Source organism: Petaurus breviceps, unplaced genomic scaffold (genome assembly GCF_028583685.1).
Source record: "Petaurus breviceps papuanus isolate PSGF00001 unplaced genomic scaffold, PetGlider_PUasm1.0 227, whole genome shotgun sequence".
Taxonomy (NCBI): domain Eukaryota; kingdom Metazoa; phylum Chordata; class Mammalia; order Diprotodontia; family Petauridae; genus Petaurus; species Petaurus breviceps.
In genome coordinates, this window is record NW_027185896.1 from 13,431,362 (window position 1) to 13,457,700 (window position 26,339).

The window sequence follows — 26,339 nt, forward strand, 5'->3', positions numbered from 1 at the left end:
CCCCTACATGGGCAGGTAACCACTGTAAGGCTATCAGGAAAGGGGAAGCAGGTGTGTTGGGAACTTTACAGACAGTTCACGGATGTGGTGACAGAGCAGGGAACTTGTAACATTCGAGGTACAAGCCATTAGGTGTTAGTCGTGTACACAGAAAATAACAAGATTTTCTTGTGAACAGATAGAACCCCCTGTTACTGGGCAGATTTAGATTTAAGCAAGGTTCTCATTTTTGCTGGGCAGAAGTCAGCCATATCACACTGAAGAATGGAAGGAATTATGAAGTGTATCATATGAGATGGATTCCAAAGATGGCACTGTAGTGAAGTCCTTAGAGAGCAGAATAAACCATCCGTTTTTCCCTTGAGGGGAAGAGTGGACATATTTTATCTTGGCTGCTTCCTGTAAACCATAGCTTGTGTGTGAAGGAGCAGACCCTGGGAAGCATGTTATTGGGGGGAGAGGGGGGGCGGCTTTCCTGACTTCTGGGTAGTACGAAATGAATTTAGAATTTTATATTTTAGAGCTGAAAAGGGCTTAAATTAATCCAAACCTAATTTTATGGAGGAGAAAGGTAAGGCCCAGCCAGAGAGGTAGTGGTGATGACCCAGGAGGTAGTACGTTTGCATTTTAAGTCTAATTTCTGTGGATTCCAAAGCCAAATGCTCTTTCTATACTCTCCTATATTGCTTTTGATTCTTTTTCTAGCCCTTAGGTAGACTCAATGTGAATTGATAACAAAATTAAGTTTTAATAATACCTCCCAATTTAAAATTTTTGTTGCAGAGCTGGGTACCTTTGTGATATTCCTCTATTATGAGCCAGAATCCTTTGCTGTCTAGAGATTTTGCATTACAGAGATTCAAGATCCTTTCTGGGCTTCTAGATGTAGAGTTGGAAGTGGCCTGAGATGTCATCTGGTCCAGCAGTCTCATTTTACATGTGAGAAAATTGAGTCCCAGGCAGGTGGAGAAATTTGCTCAAAGCCAGACAAGGGCAAAAGACAGGATTTAAACCCAGCTTCTCTGGCACTAGATTCAGTTCTCCATTGCAGTCTTTAATAGGATTTACAATTGGGAAGTATCTTCAGGATCATCTTTGACAACCCCTTCATTTTAGCAGTAGGACAACTCTCCAAGGAGCCATGTAACTGGCTTAAGATAATGGGTAGTCAGAAGCAAAGCAAAGTTTCAAATTCTTAATCTGATCCTCCTCACTATACTACGCTGACCTCTCCAACAGACTGCTTCTTTAGTTTATTTTAATTTTTTTTCCTAAACAGGTGTATGTTTCTTATTTAGCCACAGTTTCACCTGCCACTTGGCCCAACACAGTTCTGGCCAGGACTCCCTCTTTTCACCCAAGTAACCCTTCCATTACTTACCATCGTCCTCCCGATGTCACAAAGGCATGGTGATGAGCTTTCTGCCCTTAGCAAGACTGATCCCCAAGTTGTCATCTGTACTATCTCTCGGGTGTGATTTCCCCATATTTTGTTCCTTTTATTTAAATACTTATTCAAAAATCTATTTGATCAATAGGATATTCCCTCCACCAATACAGATTGCTCCTTCACTCATTTGTAGTTTCATGAATTAATGTGGCCAAAAATATTTATCTGGCAACCAGTCTACGTGGTGACAGACCTCAACGTTAAGCTAAGCTGATTTTGAGGTGATTGACAATTTTTGTTTCAGTTATGCCCATGCTTAGCTATTCTAACTTGTTAGGACCTGCTAGAATTTGGTCTTTGCTGGCATAGTCTTTCAGAAGAACCCAGAGCTGTCAAAAAAAAAATTTAATGGGATGCCTTCACAGGTAGTAAGTTCCTCATCACTAGATGTCTTCAAGCAGAAACCAAATAACTTCTCTAAAAGAACTAGTGGAGTCTGAATGCAGGTCAAAACTATTTTTTCTTTTTTTTTTCAATATTTATTTCAATATATTCAATATTTTTTCAATATTTTCACTATTTTTTCATGGTTTTTCCTTTTATTCTATCCCTTCACAACAGGACTAGTATGGAAACGTTTTTCATGATTATACATATGTAGCCTATATAAAATTTCTTATTGTCTTAGGGAAGACGGAGAAAAAGGAGGGAGAAAATTTGGAACTAAAAATTTTATTTAAAAAGTCACCTCTAACAGAGTTTTGTGATACCTTCCTGGTGGGGAGCTTACTACCTGTCTCAAGGTATCCCATTCCATTTTTGGACAGCCTGGATTGTGAGGAACTTTTTGCTAATATTGAACCAAAATGTGCCCCTTTCTGATTTGCAAGCAAAACAAGTCTACACTTCCATATAATGCTCTTCAAATGTCTAGGTCAGAGTTGGGGAACATGTGGCCTGGAGGCCATGTGTGTTCCTCTAGGTCCTCAAGTACGGCCCTTTGACTGAATCCAAACTTCACAGAACAAATCCCCTCAATAAAAGGATTTGTTCTGTAAAACTTGGACTCAGTCAAAAGACTGTACCCAAGGACCTAGAAGGACACATGTGGCCTAGAAACCAAAAGTTCCCCACCCCTGGTCTAGGTTAATTATGCCACATTCATTCATTCTGGGAGGGTTCCTAATCCTTCCCCATCCTGGTTGGCTTTTGGTAGTGCTCTACTTTGTTAGTGTTTTTCCTAAAATATGCCCAGGGCTGAAAATTATGCTAGACATCAATGCTTAGGCATTGATTGTATAATATCATTTTCCTACTGCATGATGTGGTTGCAAATTTTTTGGCTTCCATGTCTCACTAGTGATTTATGTTGAGCTAAAATAAAATAAAGGCAGCATATAAAAAGCATGGGACTTGGGATTCAGAAGATGTGGGATCCAGTCTTGACTGTCTCTTAATAGTTATGTGGGGGCAGCTAGGTGGTGCAGTGAATAGAGCACTGGCCCTGGAGTCAGGAGGACCTGAGTTCAAATCCGGCCTCAGACACTTAACACAAAAACTAGCTGTGTGACCTTGGGCAAGTCACTTAACTCCAATCACCCTCCAAAATAAAAGCAAAAAAAAAGAATAGTTATGTGACTCTCTAAGCCTCCATTTCCTCATTTGCAATAATTCCTATTTTAGTAGCTCATTAGGATTTACAAAATGTATTCTTCTGACCAACCTAGTGGGGTAGATGATACAAATTAATTTTATAGGAAGAAATGCTTAGAAAGATGAAATGGCTTGCCTGTGAACAACACATTGCCAGTACTTTTTAGAACTGAGGTTTAGGTCTTTACTCTAGGGACAGCTAGGTGGATGTAGTTCCTGGCTTGGATTTAGGAAGATGAGTCCAAATTCGACCTCAGATGCTTGCTAGCACTGTGACCCTGGGCAAGTTATATAACCCTGCTGCCTCAGTTCCTCATCTGTAAAATGAGCTGGAGAAGGAAATGGCAAATCACTCCAGCATCTTTGCCGAGAAAACCCCACACGGGGTCACGGAGAAACTGAAATGACTGAACAACAACTTCACTCTAAACCTCAGCAGGATTTGGCTAATAGGAAAATCTTGATTATCAACACATTCCACAAAAGTTTAACTTACATGAAATGATCATCACAACAAGGAAGTCACAAGAACCCGGAAACTGCCCAATCTAGTTTTCTTCTAGATTGGTAGTGATTTGACAAGAAGAGATTGTAGACAAAGGCAGTACTTATACTGCTCAGTATACATACACATTTATAAAACTTTACTGAGATGTATCACAGAGGACTATGAACCTGATTGCCATATAAAGCAACAAAAAAGCAGTTAAAACAAAAGTTTTCACAAGAGAATCCATAGATGAAGTTGGCATGACAACTAATTGTTCTTCTCCCTTTCTACCTAATACACTATCAAGTTTATTTTTATTGTGAGATCTTATCCTAGTTCAAGTGTCATCTTTATGCAGATGATTTCCACTGGTATCTGTCCTTTAGTCATGTATCTGCTAAGGAAGTTTCAGTTGGCATCCACACCTGGCATTTACATGCTGTCACAATTGGGCTCTGCTGTATCTTTAAGGACTGATTTCACATTACTCTCATTCATCTGCTCTGCTTTACAGCCAACCTGTGCCTCCTATACATAACATTCCAACTACAGTAGACTGTTCCCCATTCCTTAAATGATCTCATTCCTTATCTCAAGGCCTTTTGGAATCCTGCAAGGCTGTGAGACCCATAACCTTGCCCCATATTCTGATCTAAGGACCAGTGATTACTGTAACCAGAAGGAAGGGGAAAAAGTGAAATCTCAGAAGCCCCAAGGGCTTAAGCATAGCCAGCTCACTGTGCTTCCACAGTGAACGACTCATCACAGGTGACCGAGTGTGGAAGCAAGGAGGCTGCAGCCAGTCCCTGCCACTGCCTCTGTGCCCAAGAGACTTCATCTTTGGAGACCCTTATGTTAAGTCTCTCTGAAGTATGACTGAGATGAAGAGAGAACTGTTGGAAAGGCAGTTGTCATTGCCTCCATCCAGGGGTGAGATATTCAGGAAAGGGCTGATCGAAGCTGAACAATTCAGGGCCACCTGGGACTGCAGAAGGCAAAATAGAGTGAATTAATTGGGACTAAAAAGAATCTTTGACACTGAATGAGTCAGCAGAGTTCTTTTGGGGAAAGGTTTTAAGAAATAGAAATCTAAAGTCACTTTGAGTGGAGGCGATGGCCTGGAGCAATTCCTTTCCTCTTTGTTCTCTTCAGAAATTGTTAAAAGGGCTTCATTCTTTCACTTTCCCTGTCTCTCTTGAGGGAAGAGTCACTTTCCCTCAAGACCCGGAAGAGGAAACAGCTAGTGCTTTTCTAGTCAAACTACTTATTCCATAAGCTCCAACTACAGTTACTGTGTGTGTGTGTGTGTGTGTGTGTGTGTGTGTGTGAGAGAGAGAGAGAGAGAGAGAGAGAGAGAGAGAGAGAGAGAGAGAGAAAATGATCTATCTATTTGTAGATAGATTCAGGGTAACTTTCGATCAGAGATTAACCTTTTTTTTATGTTTTGGACCTATGGCAATTTGGTGAAACTTACAAACCACTTTTCAAAATAATGTATTTTTGGGGGTGGCTAGGTGGTGCAGTGAGTAGAGTGCTGGCCCTTGAGTCAGGAGGACCTGAGTTCAGATTTGGCCTCATACACTTAACACACACAAACAAACAAAAAAAACCCTAGCCCTGTGACCTTGGCAAGTTACTTAAACTCAATTGCCCTCCAAAAAAAGATAATGTATTTTTTTTAAAGATTCATAATTGAAGGAAATGCTTAATTTCAGTTAGAAATTAAATAAAGATGTCATTTTTTCCCATTCAAGTTCACAGCATCCCTGAAATTTATCCCTGAACCCCAGGTTCAGAATTCCTACTTTAGGATAGTGGCCCAGTGGAGGAGAATCAAGCAGGAGCCCAGGATCTTAGCAGTCCAGCAGAGGAGCACAGCTTCTGACAGCAGCCCAGTTGGAAGAGATGAGGTTCAGTGGGCAGAGAAACCTAATGGAGGATCCCAGCAGTATGGAAACTGAGAACATGGAGAGTAGGACTGAAACCACAGAGGAAACACCAGTGGACATTATTTCAAAAGATGAATCACCCAAAGGGCTGAGAGTTGAAAAACTCAGAAGGCCTTATCACTGTAATGAATGTGGGAAATCTTTCAGAGAGCGCTATCTTATTTGGCACCTTCAAATTCATACTGGAGAGAAGGCTTACCAGTGTAACAAATGTGGGAAAAACATTTCGTGAAAAGTCAAACCTTATTGTCCATCAGAGGATTCACAAGGAGCCTTATAAATGTGAAGAATGTGGGAAGGATTTCAGAATTTCTACACAATTTCTTGTACATCAGAAAATTCACACTGGAAAGAAGTATTTTAAGTGCAATAAATGTGGGAAATCCTTCATCGAAAGGTCAAGACTGACTCAGCCCAACTGGATTCACAATTTAGAGAATTCGTAAAAATGTAATGAATGTGGGAAAGCCTCCTCTAAAAGGTCAAACTTAATTGGACATCAGAGGATTCATGCTGAAGAAAAAATCTTACAGATTCAGTGATCATCCAATTAATACCAGAGAGAAGCCTTACATGTCACAATGTGAGAAATTACCTCAGATTTTCAGACTTATTACACTTTAGAATATTCATTTTACAATGTAAACACACACACATACAGACTCAGACATACACCGACACACATGCACACATACATGGAGTTGGAAGGCTTCCTGCTTCCTCATTCTATCTTATATACATAAGAAAATATTAGAGAGGAGCGTTGTAAATGTATTGGATTGTGAAATAATATTTGGACAACACTGAATCCTCAAACATTCAAAAAGTTCCTATGGGCTAGAAACCACAGTATGCTAACAAGGGGAAATCCATTCATGTTAACTCAACAGTAAGAACTCCTACTACTGACAAGCCTGACCTCTTATCTAAAACTGGGTAAATGGGTTTCCCTTGTACACGTCTAACATATGCATTTGTTTGGTGGGTTTTTGATCCATTCTGCATCTCATTTTTGGAAACGGAATTTAGATCATTCCTGAATATTGTTGTAAATAACAAATGTGATTTTTCCTCTTAACAACAACAAAAAAAGAATTCCTACTTTAGAGATAAAAAAGAGACAGAAATCGTTTAGTAGACACTTATTAAATGTCAGGCACAGTGGTTATAAATATAAGCAAGGAAAATAGTTATCTGCCCTCAAGGAGCTTAACATTCTACAAGAAGAAAATGACACCTTGAAGGGAACTTGAAATTGGGAATAGGCTGCATGGTTGGTTATTGGCAGGTAAGTGAGCTTGTTAAAAAAGCAGAAAGTTCATTTAGCAGACCTCTGGGTGATTCCTGGAGCAGAGGCACTAGCAGAGAGAAAAGCACTAGAAGCTGGGGGGTTGGGGAGTGGGGAGTGGGGCTGGAAGGGCTTCATGCAGAAGGCTCAGTCTTCAGTAAAGCCAGGGATTCTAAAAGTATTACAATCAACTTCTGCTTAGTAAAAGGATCTCCCGAAAGAAGGGGGTCACCCTGGCATTACAGGAACAAAAAAAAAAAAAACAACATGGGACGTTTGGCTCCTTCCAGCTGCGAGCGTTCGGCTCGCCTTTCTCCTCTATTGCCTTCCCTGCCCAGAGATGAGCTGCACTGAGCTGCCCAGCTTCGGCCCCGCCTCCGCGCCCCCACGCCCCGCCCACGCCCCGCCCCTTCTCCTCCCCCAGCCCATCCTCGGAAAAGGAGGGGAGCGGCCCGGGGGTGGGGCCTCTAGCTGCTCGCTTCCTGCTTTCATTTCCTCTCGGAGCCTCTCCTGCTCACTTCTGGTCCTCTGCTTTCTCGGCCTCGGTGGCGGAGTCCCCCCAGACCCTCGCCCTGGGCGTGTGGGGCGCGTGGTGAGTGCAGAGGGCTGGGGGGCGTCGGGCAGCCGTGGGTGGGGGGGCTCCTTGTCCGCCTCAGTCTGGCCCTTGGTGGAGTTGGGGGCGGGGAGGAGTTCTACAGCCCCCCCCCCCCCCCGCTCCCCTCTCCCTTTCCTTCTCACTTTTCCTTTCTTCCCCACTTTCCCCTAACCTTCCTTTCCCTTTCACGTCCCTTCCTTTTTCTCATTCTCCCCCGTTTGGCTGAGTGGAGAGGAAAGGAGCCCCGCGGAGAGAAGCCTGCGGAGGCCGAACATTTGGAAGGTCAAGAACGAGCGAGAATTTAAGAAAGCTAAAACCTTTTTCAGAGGTTTCTCTATAACTAAATCATAGAATGCCTTCCACGCCAATATATCGGGGCGTAAAGAAGACCCCAGGGTTTGGGGGGCACTTTGGTATACATGTATTCCACGCCTTCCATGTGCTAGGCCCTTGGCCATATAGACAACACCGAAGTCTTCTCTGTACCAACATTCTTACGGGCTTAAAAAACAAAATCTAAACGTTTATTTTTGTTGCTCTGTACTTCACAAATGCCATCAGATATGAGCACGTTGGTGTACTTCTGTAATCCTTGCTACTGGAGGCTGGCTGCAAGGGTTTAGAAGTTCGAGCTTCAGTAGTGCTTGAAGATCCAGTGTTAACTTTAAATCCCAGGACCAGTATGGTGAGCCCTCAGGTGTTGGGGGGAGGGTCACCAGGCTGCATAAGAAGGGGTTATGTCGGAAAACTGGTTGGGCCCCTAGTAAGCTGCTGCCCTTCCAGTCTGCATGAGAGAGTAAGATCCAACATCCAAAATGAAAACAAAGAAAGAGTGATGTAAGTAAGCGAAGGAATATTCAGTGCTCTTGATTCAGTGCCGGGCTTTGCCAATGTAATAAAAAGTACAGTACTACAAAAATTTACAGGTTTAATGCTATGACGATGAAACTGTCAAAGGAATAATACTTTGTTTAGCTAGACGGTAACAGTTAATTTGTAGAAACAGATGATATGGAACATTATGGCAAATAATGAAAAACGGTAGCAAAAAGGTAATATCCAGACCTCAATCTATGTTATAAAGCAGTAATCATGAAAACTACGTGAATGAATGAAAGAGCATTTATTAAGCACTTAACATATGCAGAACACTGCTGAATATTGGGGAGACAGTTTGCTACTGCTTAATAACAAAGTGGAATAATAACAGTTAAAATAAACATCAGTGGAACAAGCTAGACAAGGAAGAATCAATCATCTGAACTCGGTAAACCTGAAAGCTTTAATTACCCGGGAAAGGACCTTTCTGTTACTGTTTCAGCACACAAACGGCTATGTTCTTGTTTGCCAGTGGGCTTTTTAGAGTTTATTTCGAACAGTTGTGTAAGTTTTGAAGTGAATTCGAAGCAGTTATGGAAATTGGTAAGACTTTTTGTACATCCTGAAGGGCAGTGTCGTAGATGAGGAGCGGGCAGACTTTAGTGAGATTTGAAGCTAAAAGGAGAGATCTTAGGAAATATTTGTAAGTATTGTGGTATTTCAGATTAGGTTATATTTGGCATGTACATTGGTACATTCACATTTGATTAAGCAATTACAGCACATTGAGAGTTTTTCCATGATATCAGTGCTCATCGTAGTGCCTTCTTCATAGTAGGCCCTGGATAAATGTTTGTTGAATTGATTAAGTTGTTTGCTTAGCATGGTTTTTTTTTTTTTTATCTTTATTAACTTGTTTACATTTAGTTTACAAGATTCATTTCCACAATTCCTTGAGTTTCAAATTTTCTCTCCCCTCCCCCACCCTTGGCAGCATACAATTAAGTATAGGATCTGCAAATACTTTCACCTTAGACATTAGTCAGGTTATAAAGAAGAATTTTATCAGATGGAATGAACAGTGGGAAAGAGGAAACAAAACCGAAAAAGAAAGAGAGCAGGTAGTTTGCTTCAATCTGCATTCAAACTCTGTTCTTTCTAGTTCTTTCTCTGAATGTAGACATCTCTCTCCATCATAAGTTTTTTGGAGTTGACTTACAACACTGCATTGCTGAGAAGAATCCAGTCTATCTCCATCATAAGTTTTTTGGAGTGGACTTACAACACTGCATTGCTGAGAAGAATCCAGTCTATCAAAGTTGGTTGTCACACATACGTTGTGTCTGTAGTTATGTACAAATTTCTCCTGGTTCTGCTGCTTTCACTCAGCATCAGTTCCTATGAGCCTTTCCAGGTAAATAGGAAGTCCATCTGCTCCTCTATTTTTTTTTTTTTGTAATTAATGATGAAATAAACACATGACTTTTTTATTTCTTAGTTTGCATCATTCATTTCCACAAGATTTTGAGTTACAAATTTTCTCCCCATTTTTCCCTTACCCACCACCCCAAAACATCGATCCCACTGAATATCCCCTCCCCCAATCTGCTCTTTCCCGAATCTTTCCCCATCCCGCCTCCGACTCTCCAGTAGGGCCTGGTGGATCTCTATGCCCCAAAATGCCTGTATATCTTATTTCCCAGTTACATGTAAAATAATAATTATATATATATATATATATATGTATATGTTTTAAACATTTGATTTTAAAACTTTGAATTTCAGTATCATTCCCTTCCTCCCTTGTCACCCACCCTTACTGGGAAGATAAGCAATTCAATATAGGTTGTATATATGTAGCTATGCAAAACATTTCCATAGTGGATATATTATGAAAGACTGTCTATATTTCCCTCCATCCTATCCCACCCCCCACTTGTTCTGTTCTCTACTTTGATCCTGTCCCTTTTCAAAAGTGGGTGCTTCCTACTTCCTTCCCCCACGCCCCAGCCTGCCCTCTCATCCCCTTCCCCCCTTCTCTCCTGTAGGGTGAGATACCCTATTTAGTGTGTATGTCATTCCCTCACTAAGCCAAATTCAATGAGAATAAGGTCCACCCATTCCCTTTTGCCTTCCTGTTCTTCCCCTCCATGGTAACTGTTTTCCCTTGCTTCTTCTATATGAGATAATTTACCCCATTCTGTCTCTCCCCATTTCCTCTCTTTATATTCCTCTCTCACCTCTTAATTTCACCTGTTAAATATTATCCCTTCCTATTAAATTGGTCCTGTGCCCTCTGACTGTATATACCTGTACACATATATACATACTATAGACATATATATGTATATATACATATATATATATAATACATATACATTTCTATTCCCTTCAACTATTCTCATACTGAGAAAAGTTTCATAAGTTACAATTATCTTTTTTCCATGTAGGAATGTTAATAGTTCAACTTTGATAAGTTCCTTATGATTTTTTTCCCTGTTTACCTTCTCATGCTTCTCTTGCTTCTTGTATCTGAATGTCAAATCTTCTATTCAACTCTGGTTTTTTCAGCAAGAATGCTTGAAAGTCCTCTATTCCACTGAATGACCATCTTTTCCCCTGAAACATGATACTCAGTTTTGCTGGGTAGGTGATTCTTGCTTTTAATCCCAGCTCCTTTGACCTCCAGAATATCATATTCCAAGCCCTTCTGTCCCTCAGTGTAGAAGCCATATCCTGGGTTATCCTGATTTGTGTTTCCACAGTATTCAAATTGTTTCTTCCTGGTTGCTTGTAATATTTTCTCCTTGATCTGGGAACTCTGGAACCTGGCTATAATATTCCTAGGAGTTTTCTTTTTGGGATCTTTTTCAGGAGGTTATTGGTGGATCCTTTCAACCTCTGTTTTGCCCTCTGGTTCTAAAACATCAGTCCTTGAGAATTTCTTGAAGGATGATTTCTAAGAGGTTCTTTTTTTGATCATGGCTTTTAGGTAGTCCAATAATTTTTTTTTTTACACAGTATAATGAACTCTGTTTATTCAGTAACAAACTACGACAAAACATTCACAGAAATAGAAGTACAGCATTTACAATGTTCTGACATAACAACTTATCACTAAAACAGCCACATAATTTTCACCAAAGTGGTCACATAGTTTTAAGCAAAGTATATTCATTTAGTAACTAAATCACTTAGTAAGTCCTTAATCCATTCACGAAGTACAAAGGTCAAAGTTCTCCACCCCTAGGTCACATTGTCTTAATTTCTTCAATCAAAAAGTTTTCTTCTTAATTGGAGAAGTCCCTAACTCAGTCATCTAAATGTAAAGGTCAAAGTTCTCCAGCCCTAGGCCACAGTAAATCATGATCTTCTCAGTTTGCATTAAATACCCAAGGAGAGGTCTTTTCATCTTGACCAGAGGCAGACTCTCAGCTTCCATGGTTCCTCTTCCATGGTCCCAGCTCCTGCCTGAATCTATTGAACTGTCACCTGAGTTCAAAGGCAGACAGCTCTCAGTTCCTTGTCCAGCTCCTTGAGCAGTTCCTGTTGCGTATTGAAGGTCACAGTGTCTAGTCCACCTCAAGTCCTTTACAGTTTCTGTTCCTGGGAAGACAAAAACTTAACAAAGCCACAATAACATTGCCACCATCCTCATAAATTCACTTTCTGCCTGTGAAATCAACATAAACCCAACAACAAAGTCTGATGAATCAACAGAAATCATTAGTATAGTCCGGGGACCTCTGAAAATATCAGTAAGACCCCCCTCCTGGATTTCTATAAGAATGCAACAAGAAAATCCTCTTTCAGGGCTTCTGAACCAGCAATAAGGTCCCAGGGCTTCTGTAACAACAGCAACGTCCTCTATCAACAGATGAATCTGACAAAGTAACATCAAAACAGACAAAGTACCAGCACCACAGCCATGCTTGCTCCCAGTTCTCCTATCTTCTCATTTCTCAGTTCTTCTCAGTTCTCTTCTCAGTTCTTCTCAGTTCTCTATTCTGCCACCACCAGTTTTGTTTTCCATTCTGCACTCAATTCATAGCAGTTCTCAGAAGTTCTCAGGATCATAGCAGTTCTCTCAGCAATTCTGGCTCTCTAGCTTGGGCTTTTCCTTATATATGGCATTAGCTCCTCCCTGTTCCACCCCTTCCAGTTACATCAGCAACTTCCTCCCACTGTGGGATTCACAAGTTCTGGATCTTAATACTTCATACAATCAAGACAATAATTTTTAAATTATCTCTCCTGGATCTATTTTCCGGGTCAGTGGTTTTTCCCATGAGATATTTCACATTGTTTTCTATTTTTTCATTTGTTTGGATCTGTTTAATAGTATCTTGATTTCTCATAAAGTCACCAGCTTCCATTTGCTCCAATCTAATTCTTTTTTTTTTTTTTAAGCAATCAGGGTTAAGTAACTTGCTCGAGGTTACACAGCCAGTTATTTCTGGGTGTGGTGCTGAGTGTCTGAGCCCGGGATTCGATCACAGGTCATTCCTACACTGGAGCCGGAGCTCTTACTCGCTGTGCTACCTGGCCGCCCCTCCAATCTAATTCTGAAGGAATGATTTTCTTCAGTGAGCTTTTAAGATTCTTTTTCCATCTGGCAAATTTGGCTTTTTTAAGGCACTCTTCTCCTTATTGGCTTTTTGAGCCTCTTTTGCCATTTGAGTTAGCCTATTTTTTAAGGTGTTATTTTCTTCAGTCAGGTTGACTCTCATTTCATAATTTTCTTGCATCGTTCTCATTTCTCTTCCCAATTTTCCTCCACTTCTTTTATTTGGTGTTCAAAATCCGTCTTAAGCTCCTCTATGGCCTGTAACCACCTCTTATTTTTCTTGGAAGCTTTTGGTGCAAGAGTTCTGACTTCACTGTCTTCCTCCTATTCCATGCTTTGATCCTTTTTGTCCCCAAAATAGGAGCCTAATGTCAGATTTCTCTGCTTGCTTTGCTTCCTTTGCTTGCTCATGTTGCTACTCAATTACTTAACTTTTGAGCTTATTGCCATAGTAGAACTCTGCTACCAGAGAGGGGAGCTTTGTCTCAATCACTGGGGTTTTTGCAGGTACTCGAGCTATTAGTTGGGTGTCCTCTCAGAAGCCTCCACAAGCTCTGACAAACTGGTCACACACCCCAGGACCTCCACCCTAGACATCAATCCAGATCCAAGCAGGTTAAAGCAAGAGTGATGACCCCTCAGACTGGACGCTTGGTCCCCCTACAATATGCAGGCCAGGAGCTCTGAAGCAGTCATGTGGTGGAGGCTGCAGAGCTATGGTGCTTCAGCCTCTTCTACCTCCAGGAGGTAGAGGCTGGACCCCGCTCCCAAACTCCCAGTTCCCAAAGTCCACACTGCCACTGACCTCTCACTTTCTCCTTAGCATCTATGGGTTGATAATTCTGGCAACAGCCACAGCTGCTAGTGATCCACTCTCCCAAAGTCCCTCTAGCCGGTGGCTGGTTATGGCCATTTTGCATTTTATAACGCTCTGTAATTCTTGTTTGGTCATAAAGTCTTCCCCTCTCCATAAATCTGACAGGTAAACTATTCCTTGCTTTTCCAGATTGCTTACAGTATCAGCCTTTATACCTAGATCGTGCACGCATTTTGACTTTATTTTTGGTATATGGTGTTAGATATTGGTCTGTGCCCAGTTTCTGCCATACTATATTCCAGTTTTCCCAAAAGTTTTTGTCAAATAGTGAGTTCTTATCCCCAAAACTGGGGTCTTTGGGTTCATCAAACAGTAGATTACTATAGTCATTGACTGCGGAGTCTTGTGTACCCAATATATTCCATTGATCCACTACTCTATTCCTCAGCCAGTACCAAGTAGTTTTGATGACTGCTGCTTTATAATGCAGATTAAAATCTGGCATAGTTAGTCCACCTTCCCTAGCATTTCTTTTCATTAATTCCCTTGATATTCTGGACCTTTTGTTTTTCCAGATTAATTTTGTTACTATTTTTTCTAGCTCTATAAAGTAATTTTTTGGTAAATTGATTGGTACGGCAATAAATATGTAATTTAATTTAGGTAAAATTGTCATTTTTATTGTATTAGCTCAGCCCAGCCATGAGCAATTGATGTTTTCCCAGTTAGTTAAATCTGACTTTATTTGTGTGAAAAGTGTTTTGTAGTTGTGTTCATATAGGTCCTGGGTTGCTTAGCATGATTTTATGTCTACTGGAGTCAGTGTGGGGTAGTGGTAAGAGTGGATTTGAAGTAAAAATATCCAGGTTTGAGATTTGTCTTCCATTTACTAGCTATGTCACCTTGGGCAAGTCACTTTATATATCTGGGCCTCAGAGACCTTTTTTGTAAAATTAGAGTTTAGATTGTATGATCTCCAGCATCTTTCCCAGCTGTGATTCTGATCTTCCCTCTAGTCTTTTCAAGGTCTTCGTTCTTTATTGTGGTTGGATCCAGGGGATTTTTGGGTAATATCTGGTGGACCTGGCTAAAATAAGCTGATTTTGGATAGAGAAAACACATTTATCATTAATTGAGAATAGCAGATGATCCAAGAATTTTGCATGGCTGATTTTCTGGGCCTTCATTCCAAACTAAATGGCAAAAGCTTGGTTTCAGCAACTTAGAACTGAGAACCTCTCCAAAATTCCTTATTCCAGGCAATCAATAAACATTTATTAGTACCTGCTAAGTCCCAGAGACTGTGCTAAGTGCTACAGATCCAAAAAGAGGCAAAAGATTTCCCACCCTCAAGGAGGTTACAGTCTCATGGGAGACAAAACATGCAAACAAATATACACAAACAAGATGTATACAGGATACATAAGAAATAACAGAGGGAAGGCACTGGAATTAAGTAGAAGAAAGAATTTTAATTAGGACTTAAAGGAAACCAAAGGTCAGTAGGCAGGAACTGAAGAGGAAGAGTGTTGTGGGCATGGAGAGCAGTCAGAGAGATGGAGTGTCTTATTCATGGTACAGCCAGGAGGCAAATGTCCCTGGATCAAGTTGGAGTGAATGATCAGCAGTGTCAGAGGTCAAGGAGAATGAGGACTGAGTTTGATCATTGGGTTTGGCAACTAAGAGGTCATCGGTAACTTTTGAGAGAGCAGTTTCTTGGAATGATATAATCAGAAGCCAGATTATAAAGGGTTAAGAGATCTAGAGGAAAGTGTAGATGACCTTTTCAAGGATTTTAGCCACAGGGCAGAAGAGATAGAGGAGGATAGTTCTGGCGGAAGGATCAAGATTCTACTTCTTCCATTTGCCTTCCCTCTCATGGGAGTGCATGTTTTTGAGAGTAGGGATTATGATGTTTTTCTTTTCTTTTGGAGTTAAGTGACTTGCCCCAGGTCACACTGTTAGTAAGTGTTAAGTGTCTGAGACTGGATTTGAACTCAGTTCCTCCTGACTCCAGGGCTCGTGTTATTGTCACTGCGCCACCTAGCTGTTCCAATTGTGATGTTTTTCAACTCTTTATCCCCAACACTGAGCAGAGGTCCTTGTCATGTAAAAGATATTTTAAAATATTTGTTGAATTGGATTACATTTGTATTCAGAGGGCTTTTTTTGCTGATGCTCTGTGTGTGTACTTGCGGTAAATATACCTAGAAAGGTCTAGTTATTGTCAAAAATTAAATTGAAGTTGTTCACTAACTGAAAAACAGAATTTAATATAAAATGAGATTGCAGATTAGAGTTGGAAGGAAACTTAGAGTTCACTGAGGTCACCACAGTATGTAGAAGTGAAATGATTTGTTCAAGATCATGTGGGCAGCAAGTAGCAGAGAGATGATTTGAACCCAGGTCCTTTTGGCTCTTGATCCATTGTTTTTCTCACTCTACCACTTGATTATCTGGGAAAAGAATTAATTCCTTTCTAGAATATGATGTGCCCTTATATGGGAAAGCCTTGGAGTGGGGATATGTGTTGGAGGAGAGTGGGAGTAGGAGATTGTTTTGAATGTTGTATTCCTTTCATGGTGATGCCCTGTGTCTGAATTCTCCCATTTGATCAGCTTTCTTGTGCTCACTGACTTCTCGTGTTTGTAGGTGACATTGTCCATCCAATCCTAAGGAAGGCTGAAGGGAAAGCTCCAGGAATCTTGAGTTGAAAGAAGGTTTGATCTCCTTTCAGAGAAAGACATCCTTTGTGACTGAGCATGATTGCCAAAGGAGGGAAGGCTTTGTTCAGAACTTCCCTGGGTTCAGAGAAACATCTGATGGTGAAGAATGAAGATGATAATTGGAGACAGAAATCTCATTTGCAAAGAAACATCAGCTCTGGGCAGGAGCTCTTCCGACAGCTCTTTAGGCAGCTTCGCTACCAAGATACTTCTGGGCCCCAAGAGGCCTTGGTCCGACTCCAGGAGCTTTGCCGATGGTGGCTGAGGCCAGACATCCACACGAAGGAAGAGATTCTGGAACGACTGGTACTAGAACAGTTCTTGACCATCCTGCCCTGGGACATTCGGACCTGGGTTCTGCTCCATCACCCAGAGAATGGGAAGGAGGCTGTGGCCCTTGTGAAAGGTGTTGAGAAGCACTTCAATGAACAAGAAAGAGAGGTGAGAAGGGTCACTAGGTCCATGGGGGGGGGGGGGGAAGAGCCTAAGGGAGGGAGGTACATGGCTGGGCTCTGTTTGTCCAATGCCATGTCTGGTACCATTTGTTTTCCTGTCAGGTTCTGAACCCTTAGGTCTTGGGAGTGTGATAGAACTTACCCTTCCTGCCATAAAATGCTTTATTAAGACAGAGTTGATTTAGTTCCCCTGCCTTTGCCAACCTCAAATAGCATCAACAGTGACGAAGCCTACGAGACTCAGTGGAAGGAGCATTTGGATTTCACAACTCCATAGTCTTGGGACCTTAGGCAAATCGTAGCACCTCTCTTGAGCCTCAGTTTCCTCATGTGTGGAATGAGGAGGATGCTCTTACCACTTTTCTCAAGTTATGAGGAAAGCATTGTGTAAAATGCAGAGTGCAGCAGAAAAGAAAAGTGTTATCTGGTCTCAGTTCATCATGGACATGCTCAGTTTCCTTGAGGAAGGCAGAACCCCATGAAGGTCTTTGAGTAAACTAGTTCCCCTACCCCCCATATGTTATCCTAAATAAGGTCCTCACTGCCCTAAGATTTGGGTGTCCACTCCCAGACCTGCATCTGCTGCTCAATCTTCCCTGTAAACCTTGCTCTCCTTCATCTGCCTCATAGGAACTGGCCTGAGGCCTCTATTCTGCCCTGCCCCTCCTTTCCTAGTGCCCTGAGTGATGTCTTCTCTTGTATCCATTCCCAAAGGTTCCCACTGTTTCATTCCTATAAGCACTGGGGTGGGGAACCTGTGGCCTGAAGGCCAATGTGGCCCTCTAGGTCTCCAAGTGTGGCTCTTTTACTGAATCCAAACTTCACAGAACAAATCGCCTTAATAAAAGGATTTGTTCTGAAACTTGTATTTAGTTGAAAGACCAAACCCAAGGAACTAGAAGGCCATATGTGGTTCCCCACCCTGCCATAGCAGAATCCACAAACAAGATTCTGTAGGAAATTGTCAGGCTTGTACTGTTGTACAAAATTGTCATTTTGTAGTATTGGCTATTTTTTTAAAGTGTGTTCTTCACTAAGTTCCAAATGTTGTTTTCAAAATTGTCCTGCATGCTCTTGTTTCCTTCTGAATTTCCTTTTTTTTTCTTTGCTTTTTGGAGGGGGGAAGGCAGGGCAATTGGGGTTAAGTGACTTGCCCAAGGTCACACAGCTAGTAAGTGTTAAATGTCTGAGGCCATATTTGAACTCGGGTCCCCCTGACTCCAGGGCCGGTGCTCTATTCACTGCACCACCTAAGCACCCCTCTGAATTTCCTTCTGTTCCCTTCTATGCATTTAAAAAAATGTTTTGATGGCCATTTTTTTTTGCATCATTATTATTAACTGGTCTCCCCCCATTTAAAAACTGAAAGAATGACAAGTATAACAAAAACCCCTTATAGCAAATAAGCCTAGTCAAGTAAAACAAACACATCAGTACACTGGACATGTCCAGAAATGCAGTATTCCTTACCTGTGGGCCCCAACCCCTTCCTTTCCACAGAGGATTGGGAAGGAAGAGAGTTGTTTTTTCCTAATTCTTCTTTGAGGTCAGTCTTGTTCTTTGTAATTTTGGCACACTCATTTTCTATTGTTTTGTGGTTGTTCTTTCCATTTACTTTGGTTCTGCTAACTTCTGTTCAAATAAATTCATTTGTCTTTCTATACTTCTCTGTACACATCATGTTTATTGTTTTTTACAGCACAGTAACATTCCATCACATTCATGTACAACAGTTTATTTAGCAAGATAGGTCCTTAACCTTTTTTGTATCATGGGCCCCTTTGGCAGTCTGGACCCTATGAACCCTTTGCCAGAGTACAAGTAGGATTAAAAAGGAAATTAATTATATTAAAAAATAGTTATCAATATATTAAAATAAATTCATGGATCTCAAGTTAAGAATCCTTGATTTAGATTACTTCTCAGTTGATGTGCATCTATTTTCTTTACAGTTTTTTGTTACCACAGAAAGTTTTGCTATATTTTAATGTATGTGGAGCCTTGTTTTTTTCTGTCTTATCAAAGACCTTCCTGGAGTATATGCATAGCAGTAAGTCCTTATATACGTTGACCTTTTTCTGCTTACTTCGTTCTGGGTCAGTTCATAACCACCCAGGATTCTCTGAAATCATCTTTTTTGTTATTCCTTATAGCACAATGATATCACATTACATTCATAGACTACAATTTGTTTAGCCATTCCCCAATTGATGGGCACCCTCTTTTTCTTTTTCCTTGTAATCTGCACATTGCTCCCAGGGAATGGGGGGGGGGTGGGAGGAATCACTTAACTTTGGTTTGCTTCAGTTTCTTCATCTGTAAAATGAAGTTAAAAATAGCACCCTGCCTTCTAGGGTTGTTGTGAAGATCAAATGACAATTATAAAGTGCTTTGCAATGCTTAAAGCAATATATAAATGTTAGTTGTTGTTATCATGTGCCTTGATTATGAGAAATAATAAATTTTGCCTTTTCTACAGTAGTGTTTTTATTTTATCCTTTCTTCTTTCCCCTCCCTTCCGACCCTCAGAAAAGAGCTAATCTGTTCCTATGTCCTTGGTCTTATTTAACTGACTCAGTGTCATTTGAAGACATTCAAGTTCTGAAAGGGACATGTGTTTTCTCACCCTAATATAACATAAGCATTATTATCATTATACAGCCCGTTTCCATTGCTCAAATAAATTTATCCTTCTCTTGACTCTTGTATTTGTACTTCAGATTTCCTTAGCTTTAGTCTTTTTTTTCATCAGAAATTCTTTTAAATCCTCTTTTCCATTAAAAATATATCTTCCCCCCTTTTCTCCACACCTTGCCTCCCCCTTACTCCAGCTTTTCGGGATATGTTATTCTTGTTTGTAAGCCTGGGTCTTTTGCCTTGTGGAATATTTTGTTTTAAAATCTCCTCTTGTTTATAAAAGATGTCGCCCAGTCTTGTGTGATTCTGAATATGATCTCTTGGTAACTTGAACTTCTTTCTGGCAGTATTTTTTGTTTGGCCTGGAAGTTCTGGATTTTTACCATGACATTTCCTGTGATTTTCTTTTGGACTTTCAGGAAGTAGTTAATGGATTTTTTCTATCTTTACTTTGCCCTTTAGTTCTGCTAAATCAGGGCAGTTTTCATTTATGATTCCTTGAAATAGTGCAATAGTGTCGAAGGTGTTTTTGTTTGTTTTAAAAATCAGGACTTTCATGGAATCCAGTGATTATCTATCCTTAACTTGTTTTCTAGGTTAGCCATTTTTCAAAGAGTTTCAAGTTTCTTGGAGAGGAAACCTGATTAATGCTAGAGTTGGCAAACCTTTTTTTTATAAAGAACCAGATAGTAAATATTTTAGATTTTGCAGGTGAAGAGGCAAATTTTATAATATTACATATATACCTCTATAACAAACATAAGCAACTTTTTATTGATGAATTAAAAATATAGTAACCACAATTTTTTCTAATATTGGTCTGATTTGAAGAATGGACTTCCTGTTTTGGGGGAATTACATTTCACTTAATTGGGGTTTCAGGTTAGTATTGCCTATCAAAATCCATTACAAATGTTTATCTATTAATACTGATCTGTAATGAGATTTTACATATTTCATCTTTGAAAATGTCTTCACACAGATTTGACAGTACTGTCAAATACTAATATCAGTCCTTGAGCATTGGAAGGATTTATAGAATTCTCTTAGATTCTTCTCTTGAATTTCACCTTTTAGCAAGTTATTAGGTTGCAGATTAATCTTTTCTAATTGAAAGTTGGATAGAAGCTCCTTAATTGCACAAATAAGTTGATTTTGAAATACTGAAATTTCTTTTGCACTTGTAGGGGAGTTCTAAAAGACACTGCTGGAGCTGGAGTTTGAGTTCCCATTCTGGGAATGGTGATATCTAGCTTCTTGTTTTAACTTTGGACAGTACCAGAAGCATATAAATCAACTTGACATTACTTGTGATTCAAACAGTATTAGTCGTCATAGAACTGACTTAAACATGACTCACCTGAAGTAAAAGTTTTTCATGTAAGTGCTGTTTTTCCTCGTAATTTTAGCCTGAATTCATTAAGAAACATTATCTGCCCTGGGAGTGATCACTTTAATTTATAATGCCCCCAGTCCTAGTCTCTGTTATAATCACCATTACAGTGTGAAAATAGCTGGAGACGATAAATTAGCAAATGAACTAGGGTCCCAATACAACTTGATTTATGGATACTGAGATTTGAATTTCAAATAATTTTCATGAGAAATTAAAAAAAAAATTTCCAGCCATTTGAAAAATATAAAAACCATGGAGCAGCTAGGTGGTGCAGTGGAGGACCAGAGTTCAAATCCAACCTCAAACACTTAACATTTATTAGCCGTGTAACCCTGGGAAAATCACTTAACCCCAACTGACCAGCCTTCTCCCCTCCAAAAACAAAAACAAAGCTAAACCAAAGTCTGAAAAGCAAAAAAAAAAAAAAAATTCTAAAAAAGAATACACACTTTTTTTTTTTTAAAGCAATTGGGATTAAGTAACTTGCTCAAGGTTACATGGCCAGTTGTTTCTGGGTGTGGTGCTGAGTGTCTGAGCCCGGGATTCAATCTCCAGGTCATCCCAACACTGGAGCTGGTGCTCTTACTCGCTGTGCTACCTGGCTGCCCCTACACGTGTTTTTAAAAAAAGAAAATATAAAAACCATTCTTAGCTTGCTAGTCATGAAAAACAACCTGGGGCCCAAGGGACACTAGTGTGTGTGCCTATTGGACTTGAAGACAGAAAATCTGAGTTAGAACCCTGACTCAAATACTAGTTATGTGAATCTTGGTCTCTCTGGGCTTCAGTTTCTTCATCAGTAAAATGAGATGCTAGACTTGGATCACCTAGGAGGTCCTTTCTAGTTCACAATCTATCATGTCATCATTTAAGAGCTGCTTGTGACCAAAACAATTCATGCTTTGGTGACTTTCTGGTGATAGCTCTCTCCTCTCTTCCGGAAGCTTCCTGAAAGAATAGACTAGTCTATAACTGAGGCCAGACTGCAGACTTTTCCAACTTAATAGTTAAAGACTCCCACTCCCTCCTTAGGAATTTAGGGGATTTGGAGGTTCTTTTATTTGTCTTAAATTTGCCTTGTTCAGTTGCAAATTTGACTCCCTAGGGGAATTTTGTGTCCTGGATTGCTTTCATTTTCTGTATTGTTTGTGATTTTAATAGGTTTTTACTTATCCTCTTTTTTTTGTTTGTTTTTTAATCTTAATGTTATTTTGAAAGTTTATCAAGCATTTATTTTTCCCCTTTCCCTCTCTCTTCTCCCCCCCTAAAAAAAGAAAAAAAACAAAACCATAGTAACTAACATGCATAGTTTTGCAGTTGTATCCTTTTTACCTGGAAGGATCAGTGTTGTCAGAATAACCTAATATGGTGGACAGTCCCTCCCTTGAAACATGCCTGCATCTTTACCACTTGTCTGAAAAAAATGTGATACCTTGCTTTCCCCTCTGGTTCCTGTCTTGTTTCTCTATTTACTCTAAGTTATTTAATGGGTGGTCTATAACTCTGTTTCTTTAACTCCCAGTTCCTTAATGTCTTAGAGAAGAGTTAACCCCTTTGACAGTCTGGTGAAGCAGAATAATGTTTTTAAATATATAAAATTATATATATATGTGTGTGTATATACAAATATATATATACATACATATGATTACAATAGGAAAAAACTTAATGAAATGTTGAAAAAACAGATCTCAGTTTAGAACTTCTGCATACTAGCCATGACGTGATGACTTCTCTCAATAAGGTAGGGGCTAGATTTGTGATTTTATCGTAGAAGGCATTCCTTCTCTCTATGCAGGCTGACTCCTGTCACTTAGCTGCCCAGATTTAAAGCTCCGAACCTCTACAGGAAGCAGACTTACAGGGTGCAGCAGGCCCTGCAGGATATATTAAAATTTTCAATATAATAAGCAGAATTTGGGGGTATTTCTTTTGGCCTAGAGATACCATGAAAAAAATTGCTAAGACACTAAGGTAAGGGTGCCTTGAACTGAGAAAAGTGAGTAACCTCCTCCTAGAGCACTGAGAAATTTGTGGGATGTGTCCTGGCCCACACATATATCATCTCCCCATGTTAGAATATAAGGGGTTTATCATTGTTTTGTCCCTTGTCCGTTCCTATTTACCTTTTTATATTTCTCTGAGCTCTTTTTTGAACTTCAGAGTTTGTACACAGCTCTGGTCTTTTCATCAAACATTCTTGGAAGTTTTCTAATCCATTAATTTAAAGATCCACTTATTTACTCTTGTAAAAAAAATTTTCCTCCACTTCTCTTATCTGCTTCTTAAGGTCCTCTATGGCCTGTAACCAGCTTGTATTTTCCTTTGAAGCTTAATTTTTTTTTCCTCCTTAATCTGTTTTCTAGGCCAGTTGTTTTTGTTGAGACACCCTATATTTTCTTCTTTTTTTTGGTCTTTTGACTTTGATTTTTCTTGCTGTCTCACAGAATCATTGGCTTCTCTTTGGTCTGTTTTAGATTTTAGGGAGTTTGTTGCTTTTGCAAGGTTTCTTACAACTCTTGTGCCAACCTAAATTTCCTTTCTAATTCTTTTTTTTTCAATAGCTGTTTTTTTCCCCTCTAGTGCTGTCATTTCATTTATAAAACCTTTTTTTAAAAATCTCTTTAGCTCTTCATCTTTTCTAGGGATACTAATTGAACTTGTGCCTGTGCTACTTTTTTTTTTGAAAGTTTGCTTGTAGCTGTGTTGGAGTAATTATCTTCATCTGGGTTTATATCTTGAGCTTCCCTGTCATCATAATAGCTTTTTATGTTGGGGTTGGGTTTTGTCTCCTTCTAAAGGGAAGTCCTAGACTAGTCCTGTTGCTGCTTTCTTGCGGTATTGAGTGTTGTGTTCTAGGATCTTAACTCAGCTCAGTCTTATGACCCACAAAAGTGCTCCCCAAATGGTCTGATCCAGGGGCGAACAAAGTCTGATCACTCTGCTGGGCTGAGCTCTGCAAGTTCCTGACCAGGGTTTGGGTCCTAGAAATAGTGGATTGTTGCTAGACTCAGCCATTGGTAGCCAGCTGGGCAGCTCTGCTGGCTAGGAGGGACGGAACAGCCGGCCCCCCATTAGTGTGGGATTCTTGCCCTGGGTATTCCTCTGCAGGCATCAGACTCAGTTAGAAGCTGGAACTGAAACCCCCCTCTGCTCAAGTGGTCAGCCACACAGCTTCTGATTGCTTTTGGACGTAATTATTCTTCCTGGGTATACAGGCTAGGGTCTGCAACTGCTCCTTATTTTGGAATGCCACCTTTGGGCATTGGTTCCCTCCTCAGCCCTGGATGTATGACGCAGTGCTAGGTGGGAAGGGACAGAAGTGCCAGTTAGCCCCTGTTCCTGTGCTCCAGATGAGGTTTGGGGGCTCCAGGACGGGTCTGGGACCTCTTCTTGTTCCAGGGCAGCATGCTCCTGGCCAGATCCTGTCCCCAGTGTCCTCAGGCTTCTCTGTTTCCCTTTGCCAGTCTGGACTGGACAAATCACTCCTTATGACTTTGTCTTGACTTTCACCGTCAGGGTCCAGTCTGGTCCATTTTCTAGATCTGCTTGAAGGAGTTGGGGATGGGGACCTCACTGTATTTCTTCCTGTTACACTGCTGTCTTGGCTCTACCCCTCAAGGACTCTTTCTACTAAATTGTGCTGTGCTTCAGTGTTGAATTAGACGAATTTGAAAATGCCTTCTACTTCACCTTATAATCCAGTCTCACAGGATGGTTGTAAGGAAAGCACTTGGTCATCCCTTCAGGTGCTATAGAAGTGGGAGCTGATGTTAATTACTCCTTGTTCCCTAAGCGTGGTTAATGCCTCTCCCCTCTGTGATGTCTGGAATGCACTTTTCCTCCTTGTTTTCTGAGTCCCATTCTTTCTACCCTGTATTCCTCTGGGATGATGATCTCTTCTCTTAGATCCAGGTTCTTCTTCCCATGATGATTAACTCACAGACCTAATTGTACCTCCTTGTCTCTAGGTCTCAGCCGGAGCTCAGGTTCAGGATGTGCTGTGGATGGGGACTTCATCTCTGGGAGCAGCACAGGAATCCCTTATTATTCCATCGTTCAGGGGTCACTCCTCACACAGGACCCACTTGGACTCTGCTTATGACACTGAGATGTTCCACCTCCAGGATCCCCCAAATGGTACTTGTTGTCCCTCATACTGGGATTCCACCTCGACTGACTTATTGCTCCAGCCTTCTCCCCTTTGTAGCAGTTTTCCTTCACCTTCCACTGTCCCAGACCTGCTCTGTCTTTCCTTTGCACTTCTTTCCAGTATATTTCTTTGAGAACTGTCTTGATCCAGAGAAAATTCTAAGGTAAACATACCTGTATCTTTTCATTACCATGCCTTTTCAGCTTCCTGGATATTTTATTTTAACTGTTGGAGAGCCAGAATCACCTCAGAAGGCCTGGGCTTGGATCTTGACACAGTAATCTATTATCTGTGTGACTTTGGGGAAAATCTCTTAAAATTTTGTGGGCCTCAGTTTAAAAGGAAAGAATTGAAAGTATTTTTCTCTAAATCTTCTTCTAGCTGTAAGTTGTGTACACAAGTTTGGTTCAAAGGACTTGAGTTTGGGTTTGAGTTTGAGTCTCAGCTTTGCTAAACTAGTTGTGTCAGTCATTTTTTCTGCTTCCTAGGTTCATTCCCACCCCCCTCTACTCCCACACCTCTGTGGTATAGGGACCATTGTCATGCACATAGGGCTGAGTTAAGAGCTGATTTCTGATTCTGAAACAGTTAAGACTTTGGGGAAAGGCTATTTTTGTTTCTCTTTGTGTCTGTTGAGCTGGGGTTGTTAGTGGAGAGATGGGGAAACTTCCAGGGCAGGGGTCTCCCTCATGCCTCTTTCTTTTTCTTTAGTTCCTCCAACTCCCCAAATACCTGCCATTCCTCAAGAGCGAAGCACAGGAGAAGAGGTGATGGTCATATCTCCAGAAGCCAAGTTACAGGTAAATTGTAACTCTCTTTGTCCACTTGGAGATTGTCGCTGTATCTCCTTCCCATGTCATGGGATTTCTCTGTCCACAGCAAGTAGCCTTGTGACATTTCAGCACTGGTTTTCTCTTATAGGATCCTGAACCTTTCCTTCTGTGTTTCTAACCTACCTTAGAAACAGATATTGTCCCTCATGCCCTTTGGTGGATGGTGGAATTGTCCCTTGGGTAACGGAATTGGTTTGTTTCAGGACTCCATGATATTTGAGGATGTGGCCATATACTTCAGTAAGGCAGAATGGTTGTATCTCTCCCCTGCTCATCGGGCCCTGTATAGGAGCGTGATGCTGGAGAATTATGGGAATTTGGCCTCTCTAGGTGAGACCCCTATTCTTTCCCATTCCCTGGCTAAAGCTGTCACAAATTGCTTGATGGGTGGGGCCTCCACTTATCACTTGTTAATGTTCAGTGGTTTGACTTCCCCTTCACCAGGATTGCCAGATGGGGCTTGTTCTGTTGGTCCCTTTGCAGTGAGAAAGGAATCTTTTTGGCTTGTTCTCCTGGAGACATTTCCCATAGAGGTCAATTCTGTGTCACTTGAAAGTGTGATATGTCATTC

The 26,339-nt window shown here is 40.7% G+C and overlaps 1 protein-coding gene across 1 annotated transcript in view; it reads left to right on the forward strand.

Annotated features, from left to right (window-relative positions):
• The first annotated feature begins 7,211 nt into the window (after positions 1–7,211).
• Positions 7,212–26,339, forward strand: part of LOC138167147 (zinc finger protein 420-like) — a 28,328-nt gene continuing 9,200 nt past the window's right edge. Inside the window, exons 1-5 of the mRNA XM_069095841.1 lie at positions 7,212–7,362; positions 16,221–16,735; positions 24,754–24,922; positions 25,647–25,735; positions 25,972–26,098. Coding sequence (XP_068951942.1) covers positions 16,331–16,735; positions 24,754–24,922; positions 25,647–25,735; positions 25,972–26,098 — 790 coding nt within the window. The 5' untranslated portion in view covers positions 7,212–7,362; positions 16,221–16,330. The remainder of the gene's footprint in view (positions 7,363–16,220; positions 16,736–24,753; positions 24,923–25,646; positions 25,736–25,971; positions 26,099–26,339) is intronic.